Source organism: Prorops nasuta, unplaced genomic scaffold (genome assembly GCF_024137725.1).
Source record: "Prorops nasuta isolate Cenicafe-Biocafe unplaced genomic scaffold, Cenicafe_Pnas_1.2 PNAS00017, whole genome shotgun sequence".
Classification (NCBI taxonomy): Eukaryota; Metazoa; Arthropoda; class Insecta; order Hymenoptera; family Bethylidae; genus Prorops; species Prorops nasuta.
The window spans coordinates 787,191-801,290 of record NW_027116814.1 but is presented as its reverse complement, the minus strand read 5'-3'; the positions used below and the strand labels follow the sequence as shown (position 1 = coordinate 801,290).

At 29.1% G+C, this 14,100-nt stretch overlaps 1 protein-coding gene across 2 annotated transcripts in view; it reads left to right on the top strand.

Annotated features, from left to right (window-relative positions):
* Nucleotides 1-2,777: 2,777 nt before the first annotated feature.
* Nucleotides 2,778-14,100, top strand: part of l(2)k14505 (ATP synthase mitochondrial F1 complex assembly factor 2 homolog l(2)k14505) — a 39,088-nt gene continuing 27,765 nt past the window's right edge. Inside the window, exons 1-4 of one of the 2 annotated variants that reach the window (XM_066737294.1) lie at nucleotides 2,778-2,838; nucleotides 3,166-3,359; nucleotides 3,430-3,540; nucleotides 3,617-3,797. In XM_066737294.1, coding sequence (XP_066593391.1) covers nucleotides 3,171-3,359; nucleotides 3,430-3,540; nucleotides 3,617-3,797 — 481 coding nt within the window. In that variant the 5' untranslated portion in view covers nucleotides 2,778-2,838; nucleotides 3,166-3,170. Of the gene's footprint in view, nucleotides 2,839-2,867; nucleotides 3,104-3,165; nucleotides 3,360-3,429; nucleotides 3,541-3,616; nucleotides 3,798-14,100 lie in introns of those variants that run through there. The other variant, XM_066737292.1, reaches the window with a different exon arrangement.

Sequence of the window (14,100 nt, the reverse complement as noted above, 5' to 3'; positions counted from 1 at the left end):
ATGATTGTTAAACCATTATCTTCTTTAATTTGTAAAATGGACATTTGAATGATACTATTAAAATTTGTCATCTTTTCTGCGAGATATGCTCTCATAATACTTGTGAAAATAAAGTTCTTTAAAAGGTATTTGTATACTGCTGAGTTCATCTTGTTTTTAGCTTCAAATAGTTTTCCCACTACACGCATAGATATCCATTTTGAATATAGAATACTTATTTCATTACATCTATTATGATGTTGTTAGGATTGATAGAAAGACATATCAATTCTTTGAAAATGATATAATATATATCTAGTAAAAAGATAAATTAAGATTTTAGAACAAATGAATTTCACATACAAATAGAAGTAACAAAATATGTATCATATATTGAGGATGGATATCCAAATGTGAAGTTGGATAATTATTTGAAGCTAAAAACAAGAAGCATTCAGCAGTACATTTAAATGTATTGGAGAACAACATCCTCTCAAATGTAAAGAGAAGATATCCTATGGAAGAGGTGCCAAACATTATAAGCACAATATTCAAGTGTCCATTTTTCAAATTTAACAGAACAATGGTTTACCAATCATCTTAATATTTATAAAATCAGTTAGTTAATAGAATAGCCATATCCAAGTGTATTTAAAAATAGCACAAAAATATTGGTATATGTTGAAACTTGAAAAAGGGATTAACAAGGAAAATAGATGTCATACAAGATGTGTGGAAAGATGTGGTGGATCAATTAGCCATTTGCAGAAACCCTTTGCAATTTGTCTTACATTGATCGAATAATAAAAATCATTGCAACAAACAGTTATGCTGTACAAATATAAACTTATGGTAATTTTATTAGTAAATTAAAGAATATCTGACTAATATGAGAATATGTAATTACGTACTATGTGTATATAGAATTTGGATTAAGGAAAGAAATATAAATGATAGGTTAATTGAACTAGTTCTAATTTATAAAAGTAGCAATCAAAACATTATCGTACATCATTACCAATTTACAATAAAACTTGATTGTATATACACCAATCGCTTACACATTCACTGTTATAACATTATGTCTAAATTATTGAAATGACTGGGCTACACAGAAATGCTTTATAATTTAATGCTTTTTCATTTATTGATCTATAAGTACTTTTTTCCTTCATTGAAACTCATCAGAAACAGGATTTCATCTGTAACAAAAATAAAATAATCAAAAAGTATATTTCCTTAAAAATTTACAATAATTTTCATGTTTTGTTATTAATTAATACTCATCTGATGTTTTTTCTTCTCTGTTATTTACTAAAATCCTTTCTTCTTTTCCGCAATCGATTTCCGAAAATATTATTCTTGTTTACAATTAAAAATTAAGGTTAACCGCGCCATTTGACAGCTAAAGACAAACTCCATTTTGCTACAGTTAAAATTCCCTAGATAAGGAGTTAAGGATGCTTACGTTCAGTGATCTGATGCGGGTTAGGGTTAGACCCAGTTTCAGAGCTGCAACTTTCGAAAAAACTCTAGATGGATCCGAGTCTAGTGAGGAGGCTTCCGCGAGTGATCGGATCCGGGTTAAAGGGGATTAAGGTAGGACGTACTCAGACGTGATCGAAATTCAAAACAGCATTGGTAAAATTTCAATAAGCAAATAAAGGTAAACTTAGTTATAAACTTTTATTATTAACATTTTATCACGTAGTTTTTTAATTTCATCAGGTAAAAATAAAAAATTAAGAAGAATTAAATTATATTTAAAATGATAACCTTAATCTTATTTTTATTGTATTTAAATGGCAATAAATTTTCTGTATATTTGCAATTAATTACTAAATTTTTTCAGAAATAAAGATGGATCAATACTACGCTCACAATAGATATGTAGGTATGTAAAGTTTAAATGTAGTACAGAATACTAAAATAGTAAAGTATTCAGTTTTATTAATTATACTTTAAATTCCTGCACAACCCAAAACATTGGAGTGAAAAAAGTGTATTTGCATTAATTATTAAATCTTAATTTCATTAGACTTTATTAAAAGGAAATATTTTAATTAATACTTTCTTTTTTTTGACAGATCTGAATAAATATTACTGGACAATTGGAAGCACAAAATTGTTGTTGGAACATATAAGGAAAAATAAAAATATAATACAAAATAAAAATATTGGTCAAAAAAAATTATGGGAGGTAATTGCTGCAGAATTAGGTAAAAAAGGATATTTAGTTAATGGCAAGCAGTGTTCAAATAAATGGAAATCCTTTAACTTGTTGGTAAAACCTATTGCTATTGGTCACTTGTCCGTTTTTGACACTTCAATCACGTCGGAATACGTCCTACCTTAACCCCTTTAACCCAGACCAGATCAGATCCACACGCGGAAGCCTCCTCACCAAATCCGGGTTAAGCTAGGGTTTTTTTCGAAAGTTGTATTACTGCGACTGTAGTAATCCCTAACCCGGATCAGATCACTGAACGTAAACATCCTAAGGACCGACTATCGGTCCATGAATACGGCCGTAAGAGCTTATTATACCTAAAACACTATACTTCGTTTCTTCTCTGTGAATCACATACATTTTACGTGGTATATTCAATTCTCGCCAACAAACTATACAGCGTAGTATCTTCCAACTTGGCGGACTTGGCAACGCTGATTCTAAATTCGATTAGCGTTATCGAAAAGCTTTAGATTACAATCTAGGGAATTTTCAGTTTTATTTCAATTTCGGTTGCATCGCTGCTACAAGACCAATCCAAATCCGAATTAGATCGTAAACGCTCGTGATTAGATGCCAATCCAATCCGATCCAATCCGCAGAAAAGAAACACACGCCAGATTGATCTAGTGAGTGTAGTTTCTTCTTGTTGTCAGTTGCATAACTGTGATAGATTCCATTCCGATCCAATAAATATACAATCAGAAAAGAAACACCCTGTGAAAAGAAACGTCCACTTTTCAACGGTGGGAAGAAAAGATTCTGTAAATGTGTAAATGAACAATTCTCTCCATCGTCTCTGGTTAAAAATGTTCAATCGTTAATACTTAACAATGATAATGTTTTATAGATGTTTTCAGTTATCCTCAGTCGTTAAAATATTTCGAAGTTATGGTAGTTATAATGAGGCTCTGTTAAAAAATCTTGCTTTAAAAGTTAATTTTTATTTTTTACAGCTACTATGAAAAGATTTTACAAAAATACTAATATTTTATTAAGTAATGGAAAATACGAAATTTCTTTAGACCAAAGAAAATTGAAAACTCCAAGTGGTAGGATATTAGAAATTAGTAGCAAACCTTTGGCTTATGCAATTGCAGCAGAATGGGATTCTCAAGTGGAAATTATTCAAAGAAGTAACATGCATTTAGTAAGTAATTAAATCTAGCTAACAACCTTCAACATGTTTATTTCAATTTTATGTACTTTGATTATTCTAGACAGCATTATGTAATAGTGTGTTAGACAACCCAAATAACCATTCCAAGACAGATATGGTCAATTATATTGTGCATTGTTTGGAGACTGACACCACCTTATTTCAATCTAATGTATGTAAAATTATTTGAAAATATATAACTTTATAATGTATGGCTTAAGTATATTATATAATATCCATATCTGCAGGAGTCAGAGGAACTGTACAAATTACAATGCCTATATTGGGATCCTTTAATTCAATGGTTTTGTAATAGATATCAAGTTGATCTTGTTAAGACGCAGAGTATTAATACACCTAACATATCACTAAGCACAAAACAGACTTTAATAAAACATCTGGTGTCCTATAACTATAGCTCTGTACATGGTAAGATTTATGCTAAAAAATTTATAACAGAGATCTTGCAAGTACTTTGAAAAATGTTAAACTATTATATAGCTTAATTTCAATTAATCTTTAACCAAGACAAGGTACTCTGATAGAGACTGAATATTAATCTGATCTTTAAGTACTGTTGGAATGGCAAAACAAGTAAGTTTTATGTATATTGTAATAGGATAAATTTTAAAATTCTCTCCCTTTCATTCAAAATTTGCATTTTCAGATTTTTGATCATTGATTTGTACAGTAGGCTTATCTGTTTTTGCCATTACAATGGCCCTTACTGACAGTGTTCCTTATTGTTTGTTTTATTTTTTTAGCTTTCAGTTATTCATCTGTGTCAATTTTAGTTTCAAAATCTGATATTCAATACAAAATGTTATATAGAATACTTCAAATTAAATAATGAGAGAAAGTTGTTGTAGGAATATTTTATTGTAGTATAACTGATCACATTTCTTTAGTTATTTTGGTACATTAGCACAGGGCTTGGAATTATTCACACATTTCAGCTATTTACTATAGTCACTAATAGAGATTTCCTATTAGTGACTATAGTAAACAATTGAAATGTACAAAAATTTCTGAGCCCTGCACTAGCACATCTTTAGGTAAGGTTAGTCTGAATCTAGAATCATCATAAGAGGTTAAAGATTGATACCCCTAATTCTAGTTTCAGTCAGAAGAAATTAATTGTATTTTTTAAAATCAAAAGGAGCAACCAAAATTCATAAAAATGATGATTGGAAAAAGGAATGGTTTTTTCATTTTTAATTTATCTATGCAAAAATCTGTTAAGCATTATATGTTGATGATCTCATCATTTACATTTTATGGTTTATTTTTGTAGTTTACACTTATATGCTGAAATGGCACAATACATGTTTTGTATATTGTAGCATTTTTCGATCAAATGCTACCTGGGATTTTTTCTTTTTTCACGTTTTTCGTTTCCTTTACTTCTATTCATGAGGAAATGTTAAAAAACAATCTAAATGTATAAGTAGCATCCCAATTTGTACTTAAACCTTAAAGTTCCATATGGGGTTTGACACCTAGTAAATTTTGTATATACTAATTAACCAATTGTGTTGAATTAAAAATGTTATAGATAATTTACCACCGAGATATGAATTTACATTTTCCTTAAAATAATGATAAATAATTTAATTCTTTAAATTTTTAGCAAAAAAATGTCCCATATCCGCATTAATGTAGATATTGAAATACTCTTAGGTGTTAAACACGCAGTATGCTTTTTATGTAATTTTAAGATGTGCCCTTTGAGGGTTAATTGAAAAACTTAACAAAATATGTTACATGTATTATATTATTTTCAGTGTAAAAGTGCATGCAACAATAAGGAATCTTTAATCTCAGAGTCTAAGCTTACATAGGCAATATACATAAAGTGTACATATACAGAGTCAGAAAAAAGTATAGGTGCTCTTAAACATTTCGGCAGTTACATATTTTAGAGAAGAATATTTCAAACAAATGTTTTGTAGCTTTGAGGTGAGGATAAAATGGTATCATTGGTTTGATCTTGGAAAGTGTACTAATGAAAATGTAGAGGTTAGCTTCAGTTTTTTAAATAGAATTTCCTATATTTGATTGTTCATTATAACTAATCATAAGAGTTATCGAAAATTTGTTATTATTTTTTTATCTCATTCACTCTTTTACGAGATACAACTGTTTAAAGTTTTTAATAGAAGTGAATTTGTTAAAATAGTATGCGTGACCGCTTTACATAGGAACGCGCGTATAGTTACTCTCCTACGTATAGTTTCTAATCGAAATATCTCATAAATAACTGCATGAAATGAAGAAATGATAAGAAAGTTTTTGAAATCTCTTATGATAATCTACAAGAATAAGTAATAGGAAATAGAAAGCTTCGTTTAGAAAAACTCAACATGACGTTTATATTTGCTACAGCACCCTTTCCAAGATAAACTCAAGAATACCATCTCATATGCACATCGAAACTAGACGTCTTTTGTCTGAAAAATATTTTCTCTAAAATACATAGTTTCTGAGACGCTTAAGGGCTCCAGACTTTTTTCTCATCCTTTATAAAACATGTACAGATAAATTACTGATGCGATATACAAAAAAACTGTATAGTATGCATGTACAAGGTGCATTAACATTCGTGCAGTTTTTTAGAAACTTAGATAGAGGATGAAAAATTTATTCGAAAATTATTGAATCAGAAAATGACTCCATGAATTGTGAACGGTTGATGAATGATTGAAAGTTGTAAATTTCGTCTAAGGATTATTACACGTCAAAACAGACAAATTTCGGAGTATAACATCGATTTTTTTTTGTTTTTTTCAAAATAAAATATGTTAAAATATATGAAAATACATGATTTTTGGTGCTGGTTGGAATGAAAAATATTTTTTGGTTCGGAGATATGAACTGTCAAAATTTGCAGTTTTGCTGTTTTCGGTCAAAATACATCATCTTTGAAAATTCATATCTCCTAAACGAATGAAGGTAAGAGAGTCTGACTAAAACCAAAATACTCAGAAAAATTCATAATATATACAGAAAATATAAAAACAATAGTTTGTCATAAATTTTTAATACCATTAATAATTGTAATATAAATTTAAATTAACGAATGTGTTGTCATACTCAGACAATTATAAAAAAAATTAGGAATGTTCTTTGGGATATTTTCTACAGATAATGAATAATTAAAAATTTAATCATCTTTTAGTTTTCATAGTGAAAACAATGATTTTATCACGACGCGCACGGTCGAAAGAGTCGGCCAAGCAATGTAGATCGTTTTAGGCACATACACAACTGAGCACGGATAGCCTCTACGCGTCGAACGCCTTCAATCTATGGATTATATAAGTTAATAAAATGTTTAATTCTTTTATTCATGTTTTTATTGCTATTATATATTAAAAATAATGTTGTCACTATTCTGCTATATGAGCACTCCCATCATATTTTACATTTAACGAAGAGTAAAACTGAAACATATTTTTTAAGTCATGAAACAGTTCGAAAGAAAAAAATTTACAGTTTTTCAGAAATAAAAAAAAGAAGGAAGTTTTTCAATTATTACTTTATAAATATTAACCGTTTGACTGCTAAGGAGCGGTATCGCGCTCTTCGCATTTTTGGAGTAACACAAGAAGAGCGCGATAGCGCTCCTTAGCAGTCAAACGGTTAATATTGTTTCTTTATAATACGAAAAGAATGATTAAAATTGATTGATATTTGTCTAAATGAGTGTTTTTTTTTATAACATTCAGTCGAAATATGTCCCGCAGCGCAATTTTCGTACGTTCTTGTAAGAATTACTTAGCAGTCAAACAGTTAAGGAGGCAGCCTCATGTAATAAGTTTTTAAAATCGATATTTTTTTATATATGGATAGTACATAGTCTATAGATATTACCTTTAAAATATTACATTAAAATTCGTACTGAGTACATAGTTATATAGATTTTTGTAGTTGTGCGTCATGCAATAGTATTGCTTGAGGGGCGTACTGTTCCGCTAGAAACAATAGCTTTCAATTTTTCTGTGTACGGTCAAACCTTGTTTTCATACATTGTCTGAGACTATATTTCATATAAGTTTAGTAAAAATAATTGTTATAGTAAACAGTTATCGATTCTGTTATCATTCGTCAGCTGAGTCTCTTTCCTACCGGAAACTTTAAACGCGTTATTCTCAAAACAACTTTTTCCGAATTGGCGTGACGCATAACTCGAAAAGTTCTCAACCGATTTAAACAATTTTTTGTTGTTTTAAAGCTAATAAAATTCGTTTATAGATGAACATCAAATTAAAAATATTTTACGAATTAATATTTAGTAATCTGTTTTAAAACGAACAAAAAAATTGTCAAAATTAAACTTTATTTTTCACAGTTGATACTTATGTTTAAATTATCATTTTTTTTCAATGAAACGAAGTTCATCCAGAGGGTAATTTTATTAGAATTGTAGTAAAAAAAGTAAAACAAGAATTTTTGGCTTTTTAGAGAGGCTACACGTCATGCCGTTTGAGGATGTTGATGTGGACGCTTTAACATTAAAGTCAAATAACTTTTTGTGTAACTCAACTAAAGTAAAAAAAAATATCATAATACTTTTGAGAATACATACAATCAACAGCAAAAATAACGATTCGATTATATATTCCCTTACCACTGAACAAAAATCCCAAAATCTGCTAATTTTTCGTAGTGTTACACGAGGCACCCCTCTTAAAACTTTGCTGACTGGTGACAAGTTAACTCGTCTTTTCATGCATATATGTTGTACAATTGCTGGTCAACAAGGTGTTAAAGTTAAAGATTTTCAAATAATAAAATAAAAAGTAATCGATTTATTTACAAACGAATATATTGAGGAATTTGAATTTAACGAGTATACTTGTACAGACAGATCCACAAAGCGCAATTAGTAAAATATGCAGTTCCGGAATTTTTAGAAAAATTAGACAAACAAATAATTTTATTAAAGCGTCATGACTTTGTCGTGAAACAATAAAATAGTCTTTTACAATTTTTAAAATCTCATCTTCTGAAAAACGAATTAATGGTAGTAAAAGATTTTTGTGAAACCTATACTGCTTTAATTCAGAATGAAATTGAAAGTTGTCATTAGTATGTCGCATAAATTACAATTCATCCTTTTGTTATATATATATTTTAAAAGAAATGAAGAAATTAACTATGAGTCATTTGCTGCAATGTCGGAAAATTTAAATCATAATTCTGTAGCAGCTGATTTACTTAAAAAAAATTAATTATTTAAAAACGAAATATGGGGAGAATATTAAGAAAATAACTTAGTTTGTTAATATATGTGTAGTGTAGTATAAAAGTAGATCAAATTTTATTCATCTCCTTCACCACAAGGAAGATTTTGAAATAGTTGTTGATTGGCACTTTTTTGCAACTTCGCGTGGTAAAAATGCATATGATGATATTGAAGGAACCGTAAAACGTCTTGCCGCTAAATAGCAGTTTGCAAAAACCATTCAAAAATCGAATTATAAATGTTTCGTTATTATATATATTTCAGTAGACCGAAGAAATTATAAAAAATAAGACATTTTCATTTTTTAGCAATGAAGAATATGAACAATATAACAAGATTTGAACAATCGTTTTAAAAAAGCGAAAGTAGATAAGGGAACTAGAAATTATCAGACATTTTTAACGATAGATTTAACAACACAATTATAAGAGAGATTTAAAGCTTTTTCTGAATCAAATAACTATTACAATTGAGGGCCCGGAAAGCATAACGTGACTCGGGCGAGGTAGCCCAACCTAGTATGTAAGGGAGGGGATAACGTCTACCCCGCAACGAATGGAATATTTCGAGTAAATATAAAACATTTTGAAATCGTGATTTCTTAGTTAATAATAGTCGGATTGACTTGTTTTTTGTGGCAAAATATTCGTAAATTTTCAGCACTTCTGACTTCTAGACGTATCATTAATTTGTTATAATATTTATTAATAAATAGTGAATAAATTTTTCCCATCTCAGAGCTTACAAACCAAATTATAAATTTCATGTTTTTTTAATGCAGCCATTGCATCATACTCGTCTTATAAATCGTTAAACATAATATATCCAATGGGTATAAAATGTAAAGAATTAAATAATATTCTTGAAAAATATTTTTAATGTTTATCAATAAATATAGTGATAATTTGATGATACAATTGAAATAGTGAGAAGCGCTGAAAGTTCACTAATATTTTGCCACAAAAAAGAAATCACTACGACTATTATTAATTGAGAAATCGCGATTTGAAAATTTTTCAAATTTACTGTAAATATTCCATTCGTTTTCGGAGAATAAACGTTTTTCCCTCCCTTACATACCAAGCTGGGCTACTTCGCGCGAGTCACGTTATGCTTTCCGTGCCCTCAATTGTAAAAGTTAGTCAAATATTTTTAGTGTACCAGTTTCATATTTAAAATATTTTCTTCTCTCATAATTTAATCAAATGTGTAAATATCGAAGAATATATTTTTTTTTATATTCTGTATCATGTGTTGAAGTTCCTCATTTCATATTATTTTGTAAATAAATAACGACTGCTTGTAAAGCAGAATAATAATAAGAATATTGTTAATTTATAATAGTACTAAGAACAATAATAAAGAATGCAAACTTTTTATTAACTCATCTAATCCGTAGATTGATAGAATTCGACACGTAGGGGCTAGCCACGCTCAGTTGCACGTGCGCCCAGCTGTTTACCCAGCTCAGCCGACGCTTTAGGCCATAAGCGTCGCGATAAAATTGTTTTATTCACTTTGGATACTAAGAAAGTATACATATTTTAATTTTGTTTATCTATAGAGAACATTCCAAGGAACATTCCTTTTTTTTATATTTGTAATAGTATGGCAACACATTTCTTTATTTAAATGCTTATTAAAAATGTTAACGGGAATTCGTATACCGACATTACAGGGTAAAAACTATTTCGCATGCAGCGTCTTCGTTTGTTGACGGATTGTAATGTTATAACATGTTTTTGGAAATGCTAAAATACTATATGCTGAAGTACATTTCGAAATATAACAAAAAATGAAAAGAAATTGTTTCAATGAATATATTAACGTTATTGAAACAACAAATAAATTGCAAAATTTCCCAATGTACTTCAGTAGATAATCTTTTGACATTTCCAAAAATATGTTATAATATTACAATCTGTCAATAAATGAGGACGCTGTATGCGAAATAGTTTTTGTTCTGTAATGTCAGTATACGGATTTCCGTTAACGGTATTACAAATTTATAACAAACTATTGTTATTTTTTTTAACAAATTATTAATCTTCCCGAGTATTTTGGTTCCAGCCAGAGTCTTCTATCTTAATTTGTTTAGGAGATAAAAATTTTCAAAAATTGTGTGTTTACCAAAAATAGCAAACTTTGAGAGCTCGCATCTACGGAACAAAAAGAGATATTTTACTTTAACTTGCCCCAAAAGTCTTGGATTTTTTTATCTTTTAACCTATTATATTTTGAAAAAATTGGTGTTGAACTCTGAAATCTATACGTTTTGACGTGGAATGACCCTGAGGTTACAAAAATTCAATAATTAATTTCTTCGAAAGGAGCCAGAAAATAAATAAAAAATTCTACTAAAATCTGCTTTTAACTAAAGAAAACAGAACATAATTCAATACAAATAAAAAAATACAATAGAAAGATATTTGTCGATTTGGCATAGAATGTCTCTAATATACATATACCGTAGAAATTATCTTGTCTTATACAGTAAGTTTGGCCGTCCTATAGCCTTGAAATCTTTTCAACTAGTTTTATCTGTATAATTTAAAACATGACATGTGAATATATCTCACGGCTTTATTCTAAAACATTTTAAAACAACTTTAAAATGAGATTGTAATCATTACAAACCTCTTTGCAATTTTAATTTATGAAATTTTCCGATTTGGTTTCTGTCAAATAAACAAATTCTGCAACATATGAATAACTGTAGATTTGATTAAATAATGGAGAAAAATTATTTATTTTAACATTAAAAAAAAGTCGTTGATTGATTAAGGATTCACTTATATTTCCTTGTAGTTGTTTTCTACTATTGTATTCGGTTTTACTGATCACACACTAAATTTTGTCCAACGAAAGAGCATCGGCATGACGAGCAGGTAAATTATGTCCTGCCTACTAAATTATCATAGTCTACAAATTAGCATGCTTATTTAATAGGCCAAGCAATAGAGCTCTTACGTGACATAAATACTATCAGCAAATCGATGATATTGTCACACATGAGACTGTCCATACAATATAACTGAATATGCTTCTAACTCTCAACGTTTTCCATTCGTTTTTTATTAATAATTTTTATTAGAAAATCGATTTCTTCATATTTTGCTAATATTTCAAAAACTTTTGGAGCAATGCTAATGAAGTCAATGGATGAATTATAGAGGTTGGAAAGACGAATAAAATTAGATATCGGATGATAAGGTAGGATAATTAAAAGCCAAGAAAATTGGAAACATCGGGAAAATCAGTACCTTTTTTAAAAACTGACACCTCCGCCATTTCTAACATTAAGAATTGAATTTTTGAGAGACTAGTTATTTGTATGTATTTTTTATGTGCTAAATTGAGATGCTATAAAGTAATTAGTTTTGGCGCAATTGCAATTTAATTTACTAATACGTTATTCAGCGAAGGTTCTAACGATTTGGACTGTCCTATTTGCATTTTCAATGTGAATTAGGAAAATAGAAGTAAAGCGCAACAAACGAATATTTTCGTGTTGTGCTAATATGACAAGAAATATACGAAAAATGCCTTTAAGGGGGACACCACCTTAGTGCGCAATAAATAAGGTTTTAAAATAAAATTGTGTTTATTGACGCAACTATCAAGAGACTCAGTAGTGTCTCGACAGTAAGTAAATTCTGTCAATCGCTACTGAGTAACTTTATAGCAAGTTTCGCCGTTCCAATTTTCAAACCGAGTTATCTCCGTGAATGATCCGTTATCATGATTTAAGTCAAGCTTTTCTTAAAATGGTTTTGAAAAAGTTTTCATTTGAGAACATGAACATCAAAATGGGTTCATGCAATCCATAGATATCATACTCTGTTATCTATACATATATGTATAGTATACAACAAAATTAATATTCTTCTCCTGCATAATCTTCTCCAAATTTTTGTGTATGTCTCGAGCTGAAGTTGGTTGCTTGACGTAGATTGGTACTGTCTCGGTAGACCTCAGTAGGCGTAGACGCGAATATAGTTATACACGAAACGTAAGTAGTGTAGTTGTTTATGTATATCAGCGACATATGATTTACTTAATTTATTACGGTAAGTCAGGTTAATATATCTTATGCAGCAAGTTTAACAACATTAACCTTAAAATCATTATAGACAAAATGTACGTGCTGCATTTCTTTTGTTTCTTATCCAGTTTGCAGTTATTAAATTCTTTATTCAAGTATAGCAAACTTAAAACTACATTGAAATGCTCTAATCGCTGCATATAAACTGATAGAATGCAAATATCATGTGTAAAACCAGATCTTCTAAAAAGGTCAAAGATGGACTAAACTTTCAGCAATAGTATGTAAATTTAGAGTTTTGCAATCAATTTTCCCTCCAAAATATATGAAATACTTATTAAATAGTTTATGTAAAGGTCATTAAGTCTCCAAAATAGGAGTGAGTATAAAAGACTCTTCTCATCTCTTTTTTTACAATGGCAAATCTTAAAATGTCATTGATATTCAAAATTTATAACTGATTCTCATCATCTAGTGGCTTTCAAAGGTTTTTATTAGTCATGCTCCTGTGTGGTACACACATCTAAAAGTATCATCAAATACCGCAATTTTCCCATAGAAATTGCTAGAATATAAATTTCATTTGTAAAACCAGACCGTCCAAAAATATCACAAATTAAATAAATTTGCATCAGTAATATATAATTTCAGCGCCTTGCAGTTCTTTCTCCCTTCAAAATTTATTAAACAGTGATTAAATAGTGTATTGAAAGATTTGAAAGTCCACATTCAACAATTGTATATGTTATCATATTACAAATAATAATATCTATCATTTTTTTACGTTAAGTCATAACAAATTACGAAACCTGTTTGTTGATTATACGTTTATTTAATCAAGAGTATTATACAACATATTAACATATTTATAGCTGTGATGCTTAAAGTTTTCTAAGTGAGGCATCGCGAATTTGATTAATTTTTCGTATACACAGAATAATGCTAAACATATCTGAAAATGCATGTTAAGAGACCAGATTGTTAAATTAATAATTTGATTCGATAAGTATATTTCTTTTGAATGATAGGGAGCTTGTGGAGAGCTTCCTTATATTCTAAAGCAAAAGAAATATATGCTGAAAGGTCATATTATTAAATTAATGATTTGACTACATAAGTATTGCTCTTTGTAATAGTAAAAGGCTTGAAAATTTCCCTTATATTCCGAAGTAACTAAAAGAATATTATTTTATTTGAAGTACTATATTCTTATACAAAACGTTATGAGATCCCACGAAACAACAGGCTTCGCTTATAAAAAACAAACGACAAGCATAAAAATCGTCAAGCGAAAATAATTTAGTAAAATAAAATATTTGAATTAAAAAAAAAATAGTGAGCTCCAAATATTAGGCAAGTATGTATTTTCACTGTGGCAACAGTTAAAATTTGGAAGAAGAAAATAGTAACATTAAAAAGTTGTAACTTACTAGACCCGT